General features: G+C 39.7%; 1 protein-coding gene across 1 annotated transcript in view; it reads right to left on the reverse strand.

Moving 5' to 3' along the window:
* The window catches only part of LOC129777707 (sorting nexin-27), a 49,808-nt gene extending 42,640 nt beyond the window's left edge, over window positions 1–7,168 (reverse strand). The window contains exons 1-2 of the mRNA XM_055784143.1: window positions 6,743–7,168; window positions 6,361–6,665 (exon numbers count right to left, since the gene is read on the reverse strand). Coding sequence (XP_055640118.1) covers window positions 6,361–6,614 — 254 coding nt within the window. The 5' untranslated portion in view covers window positions 6,615–6,665; window positions 6,743–7,168. The remainder of the gene's footprint in view (window positions 1–6,360; window positions 6,666–6,742) is intronic.
* Between the last annotated feature and the right edge of the window lie 14,363 nt (window positions 7,169–21,531).

The following is a 21,531-nucleotide window of genomic DNA, read 5'->3' on the forward strand; positions in this document are numbered from 1 at the left end:
TTCACATATTGACATAGGACTATGTCCTTGATTTCTATATATGGGGGTAACTCTACGAAAAATGTATCAAGAGATTTAAAGAGTTTTCAAACGCGTATCACTCAAAACCGTTATTGTGACATATGTTGTGTTATATCCCATTAGACAGAAAATTTATCCAGCAATTTTTTTGTTTGAAACACGAACAGAAAATATAGTAAAAAAGTTGAACAATTTGACGATTGAAATGTGTATGTTTTTTCGATTGCCCTAACCACTCGCTTTCCTCGCCGACGCAACGAACAATCTTTTTGCCTACAATTTGGCGTTAGCTCACAATGTGAGTTGATCCGTATCACGAGTTATTTTCCATTTTTCGAACAAATAGGCATTTAAGAGTAGGCAGAATCAATGGAAAATGGTTTTACTGTATTATCCCCAAAGTTCAAAGTCTTTATCGTGTAGGTCTTGCTACTAACAATTTATGTAATTGTGTTCCAGAATGTCATAATATTGAATTCATTAATTGCATATCGAAATGGTATACTCCGGCATATCAGATTATGATAGCTTGAGTAGCTTGAGTCGTCTCCTCATATCATGTTCCCCATATATGTCTTCCTTAGAAGACCGCTCCACTTCCTCGAACCTCGAATGCACTTCCCAATTCTCCTTTCCCTTTCCTACACATAGGCAGAACTTAGCACACAATGAGTGTTTCCGAAAAAAAAAATTGATGCCAAATGTCTTAAAATTGCATGAAACGTCGAGATTTACTTGGCACTCGGCCATTTTTCCATCTGAAAAGTAGATTTTTGTCCATTTTTTTTTAAATAACTGTGAATATCGACATCGGCATCGATATATTTTTTTTTGAAAACCCCGATTTCCGGTGATTTTTCTGACTAGTAAATGAAGTCTGATTGAGCTAATATTTTGCATTGGGTATATTATTGTGCAAAACAACATTTCGCAGAAGCTTTGCGCAGTGGCGATATCGTAATCAAGTAACATTTCGCAACAAGTTCAGGATGAAAAATCGAGATAACTATTTTTATTGGCACCCAAAACCATACCTTTTACCTAGTTATTTTAAGCAAATTTTTAGAACAAAGTTTTTTTCTATCTCTTGAAATAACTGATATAGTGCTTTTTTTCTAAGTTGCGTTAGGGTCCCATAAAAAAACGTTTTTTCTTGCTCTAGCTATTATATTGCAAATTTTACATGCAAACTGTCTTCAGAAGACTTTTAGAGCTTACAAAGACAAACATTTTGCAAATCAGAACTTGTCAATATCGCAACTGTACTCAAAGTTATTGATATTTCTTCCCAAAAAATACGCTCTCTTCAATCGCTTGGTATTCATTTTGGGGCAAACATAAGAAATGCTCGTTAACGACATTTGAAAGAGTATACTTGACTCTACATAATGTGGGATTTCCAAAACTATATTTTTTATATTTGAGTTAATTTAAATGGAAATCATGAATTTTTGGGTGAAAAAGCATCAATAACTTTGAGTAATACTATATATATATTGACAAGTTCTGCACCACAAAATATTGGTCATGATAAGCTCTAAAAGCCAAGACCATTTTGATGTAGAGGTTAAAATATGAAAGTTAGAGCTTAAAACCGTTTTTTCATGGTGAACCTAATGCAGAAAGTGCTATAAATAACTTTATGGAAGATCTTTAATCTCTAGACAAAAACTATCTTTAACAAAGTTGTTACATATGATAGGGCGCTCATTTTCATGTTATCAAAAATAGGGTGACCAAAGTTCGCGTCGGGCGGTGCGAAGTATGTTTTGCCCCAGATCAATTTTAAATTGTTTTCCAGGCTGAAAATCCCGAATTCACGATGCTGCATGAAGAGCTGAAAGATTTTTATTCGATCATTCTCAACTAATATCTGCGAGGAATCTTACGTTGTGTTAATGTCCAATGCTATTAAATATTAAGATCATTTGAAAAGCGACAAGAATTTTAGGTTGGAATAGCAGTAGAAGAAATTATGTGAACAACGGACAGCGAAAGGCAGATCATTTCAAAGGATATTTGTCGCAATTTTTTTCGTGGAACTGATCAAACAAATGAGAAAAATATTCGATTTTGATGATTCGATTATCAAGTCTACGGCAATGTTAAATCCCAGAAACTTTTCCAATTTGACTAGCGGAGGCTATAACATTGTAGAACTATGTTTACCTCTATCTATAAAAATAAGAAAGTAAGAATTTTTATTTCATCGTAAATGCTGGTCACCCCATTTTTGGCAGCCCTTTCTTGTATTTTTGTGTGAATATAAATTGTACTCGGAATTACATTGAAATTTAATAAATTACCAATTGTAAACCTAATCAATAAGGAAATTTGTTTTTATTTCATTTTAATCATTAGAGAACTGCAAGTAACCGCGTTACGTTTTGAAAAGTGGATCTATGGAAATTCGACCCTTGGAAGGCTAACGCTTAGAGAGCCTAATAAATATTGATTTTTAGGAAGCTCTTGAGAATGCTGTTACAATCGAGAAAATATAAGAGTCGAGAAAATATCCTTCAACTGACTTCCTTCCAAAGGGTGTAACAATTGACAGGGAATAATACATGTTCTTGAGGAAAATCAAATAATTCTCACAATTGACTCGAATATTTTGTGGGTCAAATGAAGAGCTGATAAGGGGTAAAGGGATATAATGAAGTCTTTTCAAAATTGCACATCAGTGAACCTTAAATTTGTATCGAAAGAAATTGAATGCCTCTTGCAAATAAATATAGTTTAATTGCTAAGATGGGGAACACCTCAAGTTACTATTGTAGATACGGGTTACCATCTGGTCGGAGTTGGAAATCAGGACACCTGTCACAGTTACGATTATGTCCAAGCCATTGTAATTATTTTAGATATCTATATATATAAAAATGGATTTCTGTCTGTCTGTCTGTCTGATTCTTATGGACTCGGAAACTACTGAACCGATCAACATGAGAATTGGTATGTAGGGGTTTTTGGGGCCGGGGAAGGTTTTCGTGATAGTTTCAGACCCCTCCCCCTCTCTAAAGGGGGGCTGCCATACAAATTAAACAAAATTTTCTGCATTACTCCAGAATTATTCAAGCAAATGAAACCAAATTAGGCATATGGAGGTTTTAGGGTGTAAAAAATGTTTCTATGGTGGTTAGACTCTCCACCCTCCTCTTTCAGGGGGGGGGGCTGCCATACAAATGAAACACAAATTTCTGCATTACTCGAGAATTGATCAAGCAAATGAAACCAAATTAGACATATTGAGTTTTTAGGGTGCAAAAGATATTTCTATGATGGTTAGACTCTCCACCCTCCTCTCTAAGGGGGGGCTGCCATACAAATTAAACACAAATTTCTGCATAACTCGAGAATTATTCAAGCAAATGAAACCATATTAGGCATATTGAGGTTTTAGGGTACAATAAATGTTTCAATGGTGGTTAGACTCTCCACCCTATTCTTTAAGGGGGAGCTGCCATACAAATGACACACAAATTCCTGCATTACTCGAGAATTATTCAAGTAAATGAAACCAAATTAGGCATATGGAGGTTTTAAGGTGCAATAAATGTTTCAATGGTGGTTAGACTCTCCACCCTATTATTTAAGGGGGAGCTGCCATACAGATGAAACACAAATTCCTGCATTACTCGAGAATTATTCAAGTAAATGAAACCAAATTAGACATATTGAGTTTTTAGGGTGCAAAAGATATTTCTATGATGGTTAGACTCTCCACCCTCCTCTCTAAGGGGGGGCTGCCATACAAATTAAACACAAATTTCTGCATTACTCGAGAATTAATCAAACAAATGAAATCAAATTCGGCATGTGGAGGTTTTAGGGTGCAATAAATGTTTTTACGATGATTAGATACTCCTCCCTCTTCTCTAAAGGAAGGCTGCCATACAAATAAATCACAAATTTCTGCATTACTCGAGAATCAATCAAGCAAATGAAACCAAATTGGGCATATTGAGTTTTTAGGGTGCAAGATATTTCTATGATGGACTCTTCACTCCCCTCTCCAACGGGGGGCTGCCATACAAATGAAACACAAATTCCTGAATTACGCACGATACGTTCCTATGGTGAATACACTCCTCTCCACTTCTCTAAGAGGAGCTGCCAGACAAACAAAACAGAAACTTCTGCATAACTCGAGGCTTTTGGGTATGAGAAATGTTTCTATAATGGTAAGACACCCCTCCCTCCTCTGGAATGATAAAAATAAATATTTTAATAAAATAAAAATATTACACATATTTCAACCAAAAATATTCCAACCAAACATGACATTTGAAAATTTTCGGAAAACTTTGAAGGAAAAAGGGAAAATTCGGAAAATTAAATTCCCATATGTTCTACAATTATATAGTGACAAGTGCTGTTAGTCCATTTGATGTTTGCGCTAGCGAAATTGATTTTTGTTCGAAACTGGAAATGGAATTGAATATGGTGAAACGCACTCCTATATCTTCTTCTATCTATACAAAAAAAAGGATCGCCGGATGTGTTGATAAGAGCAGAACTCGAGGGAGAAATTGTCCGATTTATGGCTGCCTTTATGCTATCATATTTTCTGTATAAAACATTTATTCCATATAACGGAGAAACATGTTTTTTGCAAGCGGTTGAAAAATCTTGAACGAGAATTATGTCTGAAAATAATCTGATATTATAATGATGAATTTTGTTAGAAATACTGGAAATTTTATAGTAAAAGGTAAATTCAACGGGGTCGAATAGAAGATCAATCAATGAATAGTTCTGCGATTGGATCCATGAACTTGCTCATAGCAAGAAAACGTAGATGTTTGAAGGTATTGATAACAAAACACAAATTTTGGGCGGGACGAAGTTTGCCGGGTCAGCTAGTAAATACATAAAAATACGTGATTATAGAGATTATATATACGTTATTTATTTACTTAGCATATTTCTTGGACGACCCATGCGGTGAAAATACTCGGGAGATGATGGTTTCTAGCTTTTTACGAGCACAGGGGATTTGCTGAGTTCAAAGTCATCAAATATCAAGTGCAATAGTGCCGAAGTACAAGCCACGGGAAGGAACTGCAATCCAAACGATTGGATGAGCGACTGAATTTCTGCACCACAGAGTTCAGCATTTCAAGGAAGTGGACATCAATCGAATATTCTGGCCATGTTTTGGTGTTTAGATATGCTTTTCCCAAACACACATTTTAGTTTAGACATTTGAAACAAACTTGGAATATTGAGACAAAACACAAAAACAGCATCGTGGGTAATGAAACTGAATCTATAATTGAAAATAGTTGAAAGATCTTGTGGAAGATCCAACTGCTATTTTTATATGCTCACAAAATCTTGGTCTTCAATAAAAAAGGTTTAACTCAAAAACTCAACTCAAAGATCGGCTCTAAAGGGTCTTTGAGAAACCCTACCCCAGATAGATTTCAAAATCAGTGCATGTCCTGCTAACCTTAATTGTAGATCAATACTCCCTTTCGATCCTGAAAGAAATCAGAGTGAGAAAAAAATTTATTTCGAAATTGTGTTGTGTGTTGTTTAATTTCGTTTGCAGAATTGTGCTCTGATCATTTTAACGTTGCGTATAATCATGTTCATCCTCGAATCAATTCACTGCACCAAAAGCACCCGCAGATTTCAACAAAGTGCCATAGTAAGTGTCGTCCACCTATGTAAACAAACCGGTCCCAATTAGGATGAGACGGAGACACGATTGAGCTCTAATCAAGAACGCCCCTCACGAAACAACAGGCAATCAGCAGTATCTTTCCGCACTTCCCAAAAGACAGGGGGAAAAGGGAGCGCATCCAATGAGCCTGTATGCGTGATATGTTTACACTGATGTGACCGTCTATAAACACATTGCAGCCTTCGTTCGAAACCGTCGCGACCGGTCAGACAAATTCCCGTACTTTTTACGCCTGGTAGTAGAAAAAACTGCAACCACAATAGACGTGAGACGTTAGGAATACTATACACAAACCATACAAAAGGTTATAGTAAAAACAAATCAACACTGCTCTCCGGCCACATTCGGTGGAAAGTTAATTGTGTGCGTATAGAAATTTAAACTCACAAAGAATCAGGAACAGTAATTGACATTTACAAAAAATGACTCAAACTGACAAAATTGCCTGAGCAAAAAAAAAATAGATTATCCAGCACACACTTCTTTTTCGTAGAGTTATTGAACTCTCGAATGAGTGCAACGAACAAACCAATGCACATATAAGGTCAATTTCGCCAGAATAAGTACCCTTTTTCCAGACAGGTTTCCGTAGTTCGATTCCTCAGAGCGAACATAATTTATAGTAGTAATATCGTCATTCTACTTACACTTCTAGGATTCGATCGCCCTTCTTGATACCGGCCAGCTCAGCAGCTCCGTTGTCCAGCACGGCGCTGACATGTTGCAACGGGGCATACAACTCTCCGTTGATCGATCGCAGCTGGCCACCTTCACTGACCTGTCCCCGAACGTTGAAACCGAATCCGGTTTCCGTTTTGTGGATGGTCACAACGCGCGGACCGCTGGCATTCATCTCTTTAACCCCGTTGCGTGATCCAATCCCCATTCCAGTGGTGGCCATCGTCGTGTCAATCCACTCGAAGCCGCGCTGAACTAATCACATCCACCAGCACTAAATACGCCCGAAAATGAACAAAACTCCTCCAAACAACCACCTTAGGATATGCACAAGTAATCTTTCACTGTTACCTCAACTTCGAAACTTGTAGTTCATTGTAGCATTCAAATTTCTTCAGGCCGAGAAGGGGAACACCAGATTGAAAACTTTTATTCTCCAGTTATCGATTGGCAATTTTTGCTCTTTCTTCTCACACCTTCCGAGGTCTTACACCAACAACGAACACAACAATCAGCAGCAGTCAAGTAAACGGTGCAGCAATTCACACATACATTCCCTCCAAGAATGTATATCTCAAAGAACTCGCGGACACCGAAGTCGACCGAAAAGTGTTTACTCACGTAGCCATCACTTTCTTCTCTGTGAGGAAATCCCGGAAGCGAAGCGAATGCCTCAATCCAAGATTACCTGTCTCCAAAACAGGAACGTATTGATTCCGGCTCTTTCAAGATCCCTCTGCACTGACGATGTAGTGAAGGTATTGTTGGAAAAAAAATATGTATCGATGAAACAAAAGTTTCCAATGACAGATTGTTTAGCCAATGGTTCAAAACAAGGTAAACCTCTCGCCAAACTATGTTTAAATGTTAATATATGACATCATTACTATCGTGCTTTGTTTGTTATTTAGACATAACCGATTTTTTTTATTTCTTAACATAGAGTGATTTCAAGCGCATAATCAAAAACAGAGCATTGCATTAAATATATTGCTATGCTCCATGCCACAGTGTACAATATATAAAAAAAATCACCATACCTTTGGGATGAGATCGATAACAATGTCGTCAAAATTCCGGAGTACACGGCCTTATTTTGTGTCACCATTGCGTGGTCATAAAATAAACCAGTTATTTTGCTTCGAATTTTCGACTAGTTCTTGCGCAGTAACTCGTCTAAACATAGATAACTGTCAAATCGAGGGGTGGGCCAATTTTCGGTTGCTACCATATGTTTTTCGCTTCGTTATTAATTTTTTGATAGCATGAAAACCTGAGAGAGAGGAGCCAGCTGAATGACAGATAGTGTGTTTTCTTCTTATTCTTTTTGCGCTTTCTCATCAAGAAAATTCAAATCGGACAATTTCTATCAAGCAAGTTGTTGTCATTCATCTATGGGAAAAGTGTTCAAACTTGACGTGAATCTTTGTTTGTGAGTACATTTGTGCGTTTTTATCCTCGATTTTGGTTTTTGACGTAGGACTACGTCTAACAGGAATATATGGGGGGAAAACGAAAATTTGAACACTGATCATGTGGGATATAATGAAAGATGTACTAGGTCAGCCCACATCATGGCTTCCAGCAGCATCGGCCCACTTAAACAAGTTTCTTTTACTTCTGACTATTTCGATATAGTTGTCCTGAAGAATTATTTCGATGATTTCTAAAACAATATCCGAAATAATAAGCAAACAAATTTTTATGATTCATTTGCCGGATGAGATCTTGTGTGAATTTATGGTGCTGGTGTTTTGGGCTCATTTGTGACTTTTTCCGATCGTTCATTCAGTTTTCGCGAATTCATTTATGGTTTCCGGATTAAAAGTCAAGCTGGGCGTGAAGAAGGCATTTTCCAGCGGCGAGAGCAGTTTTCTTCGATTGAAAACAAAAGGTGTTTCGAATGTTTCGTTTTGCGGCGGTTGCTATTACTACGCTGCCCAAACATTACCAGTTCGGTTCGGATTACTGTAGCCGTTCAGCGAAAGGTGGTGCAGAAACAAATTTGTCGATTATTAATTTGGGAACGATGTTTTTGCATTTGATGCATTTGAGATGAAGTTTTGCTCTTGGCACCAAACAATCAACATGATAATGTTGAGGTGAAGGTTTATTCGGATGTTTTATTGCTCCACTGCTTTGATAATGGTTTGCGTTTGTCTACATTACATCTGCAATGTATAAAAATATGAAACAATGAATTACGTATTTAGAGCTTGTTTTTCTGAAGTAAAATAACTTGAACTAAATTCGAACAAATTATATTTTTGACAACCTTTGGCGTAGTCCTACGTCCCTCCGGTTATGTCCCCGATATTACCCTTTACCCGACGCAATGTGCAGCGTATGTGGAATATATTATTTTATTAGTTTCTACCAAGTTTTTTTTGTGTCCGATGGAAATAATAATAGGTTGACTAAAAAGGATGCAGTGCCAACTGTTTGCATAGGCAGTGATCACGATTCGGAAGAAAATGAGAGTTATACTGCCAGTCTCTCGACGTCTTTTTCGTTTCTTGCTTATCGCTGGTGACCAATTCATATTCAAATTTCAAATTTGACATGCAGGTCGCTTATCAAGGCAGTAGAAGCACTGAATGTCCAATCAAATTGACCGATAGTGTTCCGTTTTCAACGGAAGTAAGATTCATGTATTATAAATCCGCCTATTGAGAGCCACAAACGTTGAAATTTATAAGTAGCCACAAACCCATTTTCTACAAAACCAGTGCACAGTCCGCGCACGATATTCAGTTTCACATTCCATTCGACCATGATACAAACGACAAAATTCCAAAATAATCCTACCGAAGTAGAAACGAACCACATAGAGAAAAAGCAGTAAAACAATAACAGCAACATCAACGCAGTCACGTCATCCCCACTGCGCATCAGCCCATCAGTGGGCAATGAAGTACAGCAGCGTAACGAAGTGAAATCATTCCTTTCCAAACAGTCAGAGCGAACACGTCCTAACGTGAAAGTGCAAGCGAAAAATACCAGAGAAATATAGAGAACTTTTAACCTACAAATTGATAGTTTATTTCTAGTAAGTGTGTGACCATTGTTGTCGGCGGGTTTTCCTCAAACCGCCCGAACAGATAGTGAAGGTGAACCAATCAGTATTGTCCACAAAATTAAAAGGTGTGATATAATTAGCTTCACCATATCAATCTTGAGCAGCGATAACATGATCCAACCGCTACACAATCATAATTGAGTGGATTTCCAAGCTGGCACCTGCTTATACAGATTTTTGTGATTTCAATAGCTTACTTTCAAAGCAATTTTTGACCTATTGAAAGTAGTTTATGGATCAATAACTAACAAACATAATACGCGTAGATATTCTATCTTTCGAATGAAGCGGTTAACATACCATTTCTATCAACTAACAATGCTCGAAATCCTGTTTCTCTAATGTAACGCTCTCGTTCTTGAAGCTTTGAACTCACACCCCAGTATAGAAATGAAAGATGTAGTCCGACGTCAAAATCATTTTCACATAAAATTTCTTGCAAAAAAATGTTATGTTAAAATTTTCTACATATTTCAATACTTCCTCTTGGTTCACCGTGACTGGTTCGCGCTGACATAAGGGCGATCACAACAAACGCGAGCTGGCTCCTCTCTCTCAGATGAAAACCAGCCGTATGGCACGATTATCGCTATCTCACTCTATCTACCGTCACCACCCATCTCACTATCCCTCTGCTGAAAAAGTTCATCATCGACATCACGATATGTCAGATGGTGGTAAATTGGTAATTCGCGATGGTGTCGACGTCTGGTGGCGAATTCAAATTAGGGCCATAATTTGTGTCCCAAACTCGTTAGTGTAATCTCTATCAGATTAGAAGACACGAAGCCGGTTTTTAAATTTTAAAATTTGAATGAAAATTTTCACATCATGTTATTTAATTACTTGAAACATGTATTTCTGACTTTCATTCAACCATATGGCTATACAATTCCAAAATTGTTGCTGAATTTTTTCATTATAATATAAAATTGTCTTCATAAACAATTTTCGTATGAGACTTTTTCACCAACTGCAAACAAAAATGTTTTTAATTCAAAAAGAATACTCATTTGATATGGAAAAGCTAATTTTCATACATAATTTTAATTTTTAAAACGTTCATTCCGACTGAAAAGCAGCTATTCGTTGACGCTCCCCTAAACTAGTAAATGAAGCACAATGCCGCCAACGCGGATCGCTGTTTTGAAGAAAATAAATACTTTTGACGTTTGAGATGTTGGCACCTAAAACATGGCGGGTGTCATACAGCTGATGAAAACCAATTATCACCAATTGACGAATTTACGTTAGAATTGCAACCAGATGGCGCAGCGAGTAAAATGATGATGTTTTGTTTGTTGGTATGGAATTGGTTTGATTTGTTTTGAAAAATCTGAAATTTTCTTCAAATTTCCCGAATTCAAGTATTCTTTCTACGCTGAAAAGGTTAGAAAATCACCATTTTACATTGTTTCATTCATAACATATGACGAATTATAATTTACGTTTACATTTTTTTACGGTACAAGTATACATAATTTACAATGATGAGTGACATTTGTTGCGCTTCAAATATTGCAGATCCTTCTCGTATCGTTCGAAAGGAAGCCCCTGCGTAATCAATGGAATCAACCAACTTGATATTTTGAGTTTGAGCTTCTGAAAAATGTTAATTAGTACTCGTAACCTATAATCACTATCGAACATAAACATTTCGAAAATAATCTATGACTTTGGTCTAATCGCGTGTTGATTGTAAATAGACAAAAATATAATTGTCTTAACATTTACTGATTACATTTAATGGCTAAATTGATTTTAAATAGAAATTAATGAAAATAATCACGACCGAATCGCACTGTTCAGTTCGTAAAATAAACAAACACCCTCACTTTTGTGGAACTATGCATTTTTCTACTTGTATTTGATTGTGCTCTCGAATTTCCTTCTTTGAATCAACTATTGTCAATATTTATACAGTTTTAACTACTGAAAGAGGTAAGAAAATAATATTTTATATATAAAATTGCGCAGAAATAAATTTCTTCCAAACCCATCACAGTCAAATAATCTTTTATGATTATAACATTGTAATTTATGGAAAGAACTAAAAATCATCCATAAACTCACAAATTTAAAACCATCATCACTTTCACCGCAGCGCCGCCTAGGTGTAGATTTGTACGTTAGATCGCCAATATGTTACCCTCAAAGGAGTAAGCCGCAGATTTTAATGAAGTGTCCAGCAAACATTAAATCGTATAACTAGCATACATATGGGTCTAACCTGGGTCATGCGGAGTCAATAAAATTTATTTTTCAAGTACATTTTGCTTGAAAAAAATTTCTTGCACATTTTTTCCCCATGCTGTCTTTTTTCCGCATGCTGTCAGATGTTCCTCCTATAAAAGGAGCAAACGTTTTCGTGACTCGGGCTTTGTTCATTTGACTTTTCGACAAAGCCAAAATTGGAATAAATGCTTTAATTTGTGTAGTTCGTATTTTTTTAGTTGTGTTCATAAAATAAAAGAAGTTAAACTGAATTATAATTAGATTTTTTTATGTTTAGAAGTTAATAATATTGAAATTTCAATAGCTGCCAAAATGTCAGTTGGGCCCTAATGATTTGAGATGCTACATTAATTGATGAAAAAATGTAGTTCGTTCATTTTGATTAATTCGATTATTTTCACCTTCAATAACAATACTTTCTCTATGTAGTGGATTATTATAAGAAAAGTAACATTTCTTCTCCTCCTGATTATTAGATCTCTTTTGATATTTCTATTGGATTCTTTTTGACAACCAATTCGTTTCTATCCACATGACCCAGGGCCTAACTAATGCTTATGACAGACATAAAAACTGTACTAGCGTTGTACTTCGAAAGTTGTATGTCTGTCACCATGTACAGCGCTAGAACCATGCAAGCAACTCGGTACAATCGTTGTACCTGTACCGACCTGTTTCACCGCTGTTCATGGCTACAGTTGTACTGTGCGCAGCGCCATAGACGGTTAGTGGTGGGTAGCATGAACAAACCGAATCAAAACACTTGGTAAAATTCTTTTCATTGACTTCCTCTTGAGTTAATAACTCAGATTGGAGACTTGTTTGTTATGTTTGATGGTTTAGATGCTAAATAAAAACCTTTTTCCTAGAAAAATGTGGTGAAAATTGGTCGAATTTCTGATTGTAAGTTTGACACAATGAATACAATGAACAACCAAAGTGTTGGGCAAAATCGGACATTTAGCAAGAATAAAAATGAAATTAATAGACACGTTTTTATTTCAACTTGTTCGGTTACTTGGTAACAAAGGAATGACAAAAACACAAAAGAAATATTGCATCATACGATATTTCTCGAAGGTCCATAGTTTGTTTTTCTCTTCGTAGTCTAAGTTGAGACTCGAGGTACGAGGGGCGCATGAATGCAGCCGGCATGTGGTGAACTTTCCAACACTCCTCCTCACCATTTGCCGCCGCTGTCCTTCGTTGGTGATAGTCCCAACAGTTCTGATAGCTTCCTGAGTTTTGTAGTTCCGAGGGGCTTCGTTAGCAGGTCCGCTGCCATTTCATCAGTGGGACAATACTCGAGCCGCACAACCCCTTGATCACACAACTCTCGAACATACCTCTCCTTCGTTTCAATATGTTTTGAACGGCGACTGATTCGATCCGATTGAACGAACTGGATGCATCCTTGGTTGTCTTCCATAATGCATGTTGGTCCGTCCAGCGTTTCACCCATGTCACTAAGCAGCTTTCTCAACCAAATAACTTCTTGACTGGCCTCTCCGAGCGCCACATACTCGGATTCCATTGAGCTGAGCGTGACGCAGTGCTGGAGTCTGCTGCCCCACGAAATTGCTCCTCCTGCATAGAGAAAGGCATATCCTGTGGTCGACCGACGAGTGTTGCTGTCGCCAGCCCAATCGGCATCGGAGAATCCTAGCAGTCCTTCAGTATCGTTCTTGTATAGCAGCTTAGTCCCTTTCGTCAACTTGAGATAACGGAGTACTTTCTTCGCCGCCAACCAATCGTTTTCGGTAGGAGCACACACCTTACGGCCAAGGATCGATGCACTCACGGCGACGTCTGGGCGAGCACACACAGCGATGTAAAGCAAGGCACCCACGAGACTCCGGTAGGCCGTGTTGTCCAGAAATGGTGAGCTAGTATCTATCAATGAAGTGAATCCGGTATCCATCGGGCATTTGGCAGTCTTGGCATTTTGCAAACCGAATCTAGCAACGATTTTGTCAATGTAACTCTCCAAACAAATGCTGTATTTTTCGTCGAATCGTCGGATCTCCAGACCTAGGAAGAAGCTAGGCTCTCCCAAGTCGGTTATGTCGAACTTCTCACTCAATGATTTGGTCACTCGATCGATCTCCGAAGAATCCTGGCAAGCGACAAGTATGTCATCGACATATACGAGCAGATAGACTCTCAGTCCACCGACGATCTTGGTGTAGAAGCATTTATCCGTTTCACTTTGTGTAAATCCCAAGCTTCGCAGCACGCCGTGTAAACGCTGGTTCCAGCATCTGGCTGATTGTTTTAGCCCGTAGATGCTACGGCGTAGTCTGCACACAAGTCGCTCGTTACCCTTCTCGACGAAGCCAGGGGGTTGTTTCATATACAACTCCTCAGCTAAGGTACCGTACAGGTATGCGGTTTTAACATCTAGGTGTCGAAGAGTCAGATTACGTTGAGATGCCACTGCCAACAAAGCCCGAAGGGTGGTTTGTTTGATCACAGGAGCGAACGTTTCCTCGAAGTCCTCCCCGTACTTATGGGTGTAGCCTTGCGCTACTAAACGTGCTTTATATTTGACGATCTCGTTTCCCGAACCTCTTTTGATCTTATAGATCCACCGACAGCCTACCGCTTTACGACCGGCTGGAAGTTCTGTGAGCTCCCACGTGCTGTTCCGATCATGAGACTCCAGCTCCTCTTTCATTGCAGCTCGCCACTCCACCTCATCAGGACCAGACAATGCCTCATGTAAACTCTGTGGTTCATTATCTGCCGCTTGGACGTAGGAGATCTCCTCAAGTAGCCGACGTGGCGGAATCGCTTTGCAGACGCGCGACGATCGACGGAGAAATTCTTCCTCTTCAAATCCCTCAAAGTTAGGCTCGTTCTCGGTTGTACTGTGGAACGAATGGCTGTCGTCGGTTCCGTCCTCTTGCTCCGCAACCTCTTCCGGATTGTCGAACACCGCTTCATCAACGAACTCTTCTCCGAAGGTATGTAACTGCGCCGTGGCATTTGCTCCTCCAATCAAGTTCGTACCAGCTTCAAACTCCTCGTGAGTAGCACTAGCCAGCTCAAGGAACTTCGCATCCCTGCTGATAGTGATTCGGTTCGTAGCCGGATCCAGGAACCGATACGCCTTCCTTCCTTCGGCATATCCCACAAACACCATCTTTCTCGCCTTCGGATCAAGTTTCCGTCTTTTCTCATCCGGCACGTGGACATACGCCTCCGTCCCAAACACTCGCAGGAAGGAATAGTTTGGCTTTTTACCCCACCAGAGTTCGAACGGCGTAGCTTCGGTCGCAGCAGTCGGCAGTAAGTTCTGCAGGAAATTGGCTGTTGAAACTGCTTCTCCCCAGTATTGTTTACCTATTCCAGCTTCCAACAAAAGACATCGCATCATCTCTTGCAACGTGCGGTTCTTCCGTTCAGCGGTCCCGTTCTGTTGCGGGCTGTACGGTGCCGTTTGCTCCAACCGGATTCCATTCGCCGCCAAAAATTTCTTCAATTCTGCACTGGAGTACTCTCCTCCTCCATCGGAACGTATTAGTTTCGGCAAACGATCAAACTGGTTCTGCATCATTCTCGAATACTCGACGATCTTTTCAGCCGCTTCCGACTTGTTTGCCAGCAGGTACAAAACGCAATATCGACTGTAATCGTCCACCATCGTCATCAGGAAACGATTCCCTCTGGGTGTCGCAACCTCCAGGGGTCCACACAAATCGGTATGGACGAGATCTCCTACAGCGCTGGAAGAGGACGCGGACTTGCTAGGAAACGGCGCACGACACATTTTTCCTTCATAGCATATTCCGCAATCACCTTTCACATGACACTCCTGCAAATTCAGGCCGGTTCCGAGACCCTTCCGGACGATCTTCTCTAGTGCTTGCTTGTCCCGATGGCCAAGTCGACGATGCCACACATGAATACAATTCGGATTGTGGCCTGCCGTTGCCGCGAACACCTTTTGTACAGAGGATTTCAGCCGATACAAATTTCCACTTCTTTCAACACTCAGCAAAACTTTCCCGTTCTTCTGGATCTCGCAGCCGGTTTTGTTGAACAAGACAGAACAACCTTCATCGGTCAGTCTGCCGACCGATAGTAGATTCCCGGTCAACGCAGGAACGTAGTAAACTTGCTTGACAGTCACAGGTACTTCCTTGCCGTTTCCGTCCAGCGAACGGAATCTGCTCGAACCAAATCCTACCGCAGCGATCTTGTTCCCATCAGCAAGGCAAATAGTTGTATTAACTTTTATAACGTTCTCAAGAAGCGATGCATCACTAGTTATGTGCGATGTCGCTCCAGAATCCAGACACCACACGACGTCACCGGATTCACCAGCCTGCAGACCAGCAGCCAGACACACCTCAGCAGCCTCTTCATGTTCAACCACTATATTTGCCTTCTGATTTTTAGCAGTTTCTTTTTCACTGTTCTTCCTGTCGTACTCCAGTTTCCGGCAGTCACGACGGAAGTGTCCTTCTTTACCACAATAGTGGCACACTTTTTCTTTCTTCTTCTTTTCCGGTTTCTTTTGATTCACTTGCGTCTTCAGCACTTTTTCTCCGCTAACACCGCAACTGCCGCTTCCACCAGATTTCTCCAACCGCTTCCTCCACTCATCGAGCAGCTTCCCTTTTACGAGCTCCAACGTCAGCTCAGCCTCGGGGCGGCTCTCGAGCGCTGTGATCAAGCTGTCGTAGGATTCGTTCAAGCTTGACAGGATGATGGCAACCAACCAGTAATCCTTCAGTGGATCTCCCATGTTCGACATTCGGTTGGCCAGTTGCGTGATTTGCGCCAGATGATCGGCCATATTTCCATCCTCCGGCAGATACAGCCGAAAGAGCTTCCGCAAAACATGAATCTTTGTGGCAAGCGAAGACCGTGCGTGATAGTTTTTCAGCGAGAGCCACATTTCGCGAGCTGTGGTGGCATGCAGAACGTGGCCGGTCTGACCATCTTCGATCGAGAGACCGATCAGAGCCCGAGCCTTGCCGTCTTTGAGAGTCCAGGATTCGCTCGGCGGTTCCGGCTTCTCCTCCTCGATGACGTTAATTACTCCCTCCTTCAAAAGCACTAGCTCCATACGGAACTTCCAGAGCTCGTAGTTAAAATCGTTCAATTTATCTACGCTCAAGCTCATGTTCGCCGCCATGTTGCTACGATGTTCACATCCGATTTCGAACGAAAAAAAAAAACTTTTCATAATCCGCGAACTACGCGCACTCGCGACGCTGGGCCCATAACCTGTTGGGCAAAATCGGACATTTAGCAAGAATAAAAATGAAATTAATAGACACGTTTTTATTTCAACTTGTTCGGTTACTTGGTAACAAAGGAATGACAAAAACACAAAAGAAATATTGCATCATACGATATTTCTCGAAGGTTCATAGTTTGTTTTTCTCTTCGTAGTCTAAGTTGAGACTCGAGGTACGAGGGGCGCATGAATGCAGCCGGCATGTGGTGAACTTTCCAACACAAAGTATGTCTGTCATGCTACGATTGTACTCGTACAATGCTGTAGCCGTACAACGCTAGTACAGCTGTATGCCTGTCCCTGGTATAACAATGGTGCAGATGTACAGTAAGTTACATCTTATTCGACATCTAGATAATAGGACAGACCTATAATGCGACACGAATAATTGGACATTTTCACCTCTAATTGGACATCGAGTTTGAGACCCAAGTATAAGTACTCTGTCTGCTTTCTCTGGATATCCGTTCGTCTGGGTCTCGACTGTGTCCTTCTGATCCTTTAATCCATTCGTTGTCTCCGTTCTCCCAATCTCGAACGTTCAATCTTTTCTCTTCTCCAGATGTGATTTTGTCCATCAAGATTCTTTCGTCATATGAAGGTTATTCATATGCAAGATAAACGGCCTGATTCAACGCGGCGTGTGAGGTGAGATGACAATTATCACGTATATCACGCGTTTCCAACAGGCGTGTGAGGTGAGATGACAATTATCACGTATATCACGGGATTCCAACTGGCGTATGCCGTGAGAATTCTTCCACAGCTTCGACGGCACAAGAACAAATAAAATTCTGGGATGCCAGATGTTTTTTCTCAAATATATGCGATAAAAGTCTGAAATATCTGTAAATATGTCCTAATGTCTACAAAACTGGCCACTTCGTTGATCATTTGGAACCAATAATGCTTTGTCATTATTTTAAAGAGCCTGTAGCAGGAATAAAGGGTTATGACAAAAATAAAATGTCTGCAAATTCGTGAACATATGAGCGAATGTGATCTGATTTGGCAACCAGCAGAATGAACACTTTGTCACTTGTACTTCATCCTCTCACATACATAAAATGAACCTCTCACTGCATCCGATACGACTGTAGGAATAGAGTGAGGAGAGCTGCGTGATGGGGATGTGACAATTGTCATTTCACCCCACACGCCTGGTAGAATCAGGCCGAAAATCTATTCAGTATAGAACCCTACACCAAGTTATGGCCCCAGATTGAAAGTGGCCACCGGACGTCGACACTGTACCACTGTCATCGCGAATGTCCAATTACAGGTCACAATCGCCTCTAATGCGACACTGAGTAATGCCTCGGTATGTCGAATTAGATGTAACTTACTGTACATACATGACAAATGCTTGCGAATCAGTTTGGGTGAATACATATAGGCCTTATACATACATCTAGTACGACAAATAGCGGAAAATATTCGTGAGGTTATATTTTTTTTATAAACTCCCCATCGCCATTTGTATATGAGGAGCTCAAAATGAAAGGGGTGTAAGTGACATCTTCGATTTCTCTACATCGACTCTCTCTTTTGGTCATAACTTATCTGCAAATACATTCCCAGTTGTATTTGACAGTTTAGAAGATAGGTCAGAACCTCATCTATCGAATTCTATAGCAAACTCAAATTGGAACGTTTTTGCAGTTGAGTTATTACATACAAAAAAGTTGATGAAGCGAAATCGATCAAGTCACTTACACCCCTTTCCTTCTGAGCCCCTCAAATATAATTCTTGAGCAGTTGAAACTCGTACATATGATACGAAAGATATGCAATCGGATTTGTCATTCCTTGTATTCGATTGTGTTTTAGTTGAAAAATATTAAAATTAATGTCTAAATGAGTTCAGTACCACGCGTTTTACGTAATCAAAAAAACATAAAGTGAAAATGTTCATTCAAAATTTCAACAAATTAAAGCTGCTTTCGGGCCTGTTGATTTGGTAGAGATTTATTTACCTCCCTAAATCAACATACCGCCATCAGACGTCGACACTGTTTTAAGCCTAGTTTATACGGTGCGAGTAAGCATACGAGTCGGTTTAGTCAATTACTGCAGTGCAGCTACTACATCATGGGAATACATCATGCCAGTTAGTGTGATGTGTAATCCGGCGTGCGAGCTAGTTCAAAGTTTTTTGATTTTACTCGCACTCGCAGACGAAATCGTTGTTATTTTTTTTGCACGCTGGCGTGGCACGCTTTCTTTTTGAGATAATTTTCTTGAAAATCTATAATATGAAATCATTATCAGACACAATTTTCATTCAAAATTCACTCACCACTTACTAAAAAGTATTGTTCTAAGAAACAGAATACATATTCGATTTGAAAAAGTATACTTTCATTCATTTCACAAATTGGTACACGAAGCTGCTGTCAAAGCGAAATAAGTAAAATTTCAAATATATCCTAGACTGCCATTTATAGCATAACATACTTTCGGAATTATCTTAGCTATGGATGCTATGGATGAACCCCTAATATCCGCGAGCGGATGATCCGCGGTGCGGTTTATCCGCGAAAGCGAGTTCCATAGTAATTCTATGAACCTACCCTAAATTTGACAATGAGTGGTAGGTTTTTGTTCTTCTAATTTGGTCATGACTTTCACATTATTTGACTACTGGTGTACACGACCTTACAGATGGATAGTTCAATGATTTCTGTATTGATAAAACATTGTTTTCATACTGGAATATCTTTTTTTTTGTTTGAACCTCATTTTTAGTCATTTGTTGTGTTATCCGCGATTTTCATGATCCGCGGTGAGCTAGCCCGACTTTTCCGCGGATAATCGGGGTTCCACTGTATATGTCAAAAAGTTGAAGCGTAAACAACATAGTTTTTTGCCACTTCGAATATTTCGAATTTCGTACCAACGAGAGTGTTTTCGCGGGGAGTGTTACTTCATCACTTCAATATGAAGAAAAAAGCTGTGGAAAGTCATTGCATTTTGATGGAAGTTTATGGTGAACATGCTCCAACTGAGCGAACGTGTCTGACGTGGTTTGCACGGTTTAAAAGTGGTAATTTTGACTTGGAAGACGAAGAACATTTCGGACTATCAAAAAAAGTTTAAAGATGAAGGATTGGAGACTTTACTCGATCAAGATCCGTCAAATACGCAACAAGAACTTGCAGATACACTTGCAGGAAAACAATATCCGATCGTTTGAAAGCATTGGGAATGATCCGAAAGATAGGACATTGAGTGTCGTATGAACTGAAGCCACGAGACGTCGAACGCCGTTTTATCACGTGCGAACAACTGTTCCAACGGCTTAAAACAAAGGGTTTTTTTTGCATCGAATCGTTACTGGCGATGAAAAGTGGGTCCATTACGACAATCCTAAACATCAGGCAACGTATGGATACCCCGGCCATGCATCAACATCGACGGCCTCGCGGAATATTCACGGCCAAAAGGTTATGCTGTCTATTTGGTGGGACTAGCTGGGGGTGGTGTGCGATGAGCTGCTAAAACCGAATGAAACCATCACCTCTACCTCTACCTCCACATCTACCGACGACAATTGATGTGTTTAAGCCGTGCACTGCAAGAAAAACGGCCACAATACGAGCAAAGACACGATAAAGTTATTTACAACACGACAATACTCGGCCGCATGTCGCGAAACCGGTCAAAACATACTTGGAAACGCTGAAATGGGAGGTCCTATCGCACCCACCGTATTCTCCAGCATTGCTCCGTACGATTACTACATTTTTCGATCGATGCAACATGGCCTGGTTGACCAGCACTTCTCCAATTTTGATGAAGTCAAAAATTGGATCGATTTGTGGTTAGCCGAGAAACCGGTCGATTATTTCCGCAAAGGGATCCATGAATTGCCAGAAAGATGGGAAAAAGTTGTGACTAGCGATGGGCAATACTTTGAATATTAAACTTGTAATCATTTTTGCCCAATAAAGCATTAATTTCTGAAAATAAACGAAGAAACTTACCGGTACTCCTATTAGGTGCAACGAGATATGAAAAATTTCGCTCAGCTTCACACGGATGGAGCAATATAGGCAATATTCAAGCTTGCTACAGGATAATAAATAATTTTCCGAATTTCTATTTATACTCTACGGATTTTTTTATTATTGAATTGTATCGAGTTCGAAATATACTTGAACTCACATTTGTGAGTAATAAGAATTTGTTTCACCAATCTCGTACAAATTGTTTTCGTTGTGAAGACGACAGTTTGACAGATTCGCAAGATTTCGTAATTCAATGTGAATGACTTTAGCGAAAACATTTGGCACGAACGAATTTCGCAAGTGAAAAATTAGCTCGTTCTGAAACAAACTTAACACGTTTTTTTCGCAAATTGAGCCCAATTATGTAAATCGATTCGAGATGTCGAAACAATCCCTATCACTATCACACCGAGCAAAACTTCGTATTTTGTTAATCCAGATAATCTGTCACTGAGATCGAACATATATTCAAGGATTTGTGAGACGTTTCCCGAAGAAAAATATCAGAGATGCAAACCAAACCAAATTAATTCTCTGAAGATATGCATACCAAACAACTCGGAAA

This window comes from Toxorhynchites rutilus, chromosome 3, assembly GCF_029784135.1.
Source record: "Toxorhynchites rutilus septentrionalis strain SRP chromosome 3, ASM2978413v1, whole genome shotgun sequence".
Classification (NCBI taxonomy): domain Eukaryota; kingdom Metazoa; phylum Arthropoda; class Insecta; order Diptera; family Culicidae; genus Toxorhynchites; species Toxorhynchites rutilus.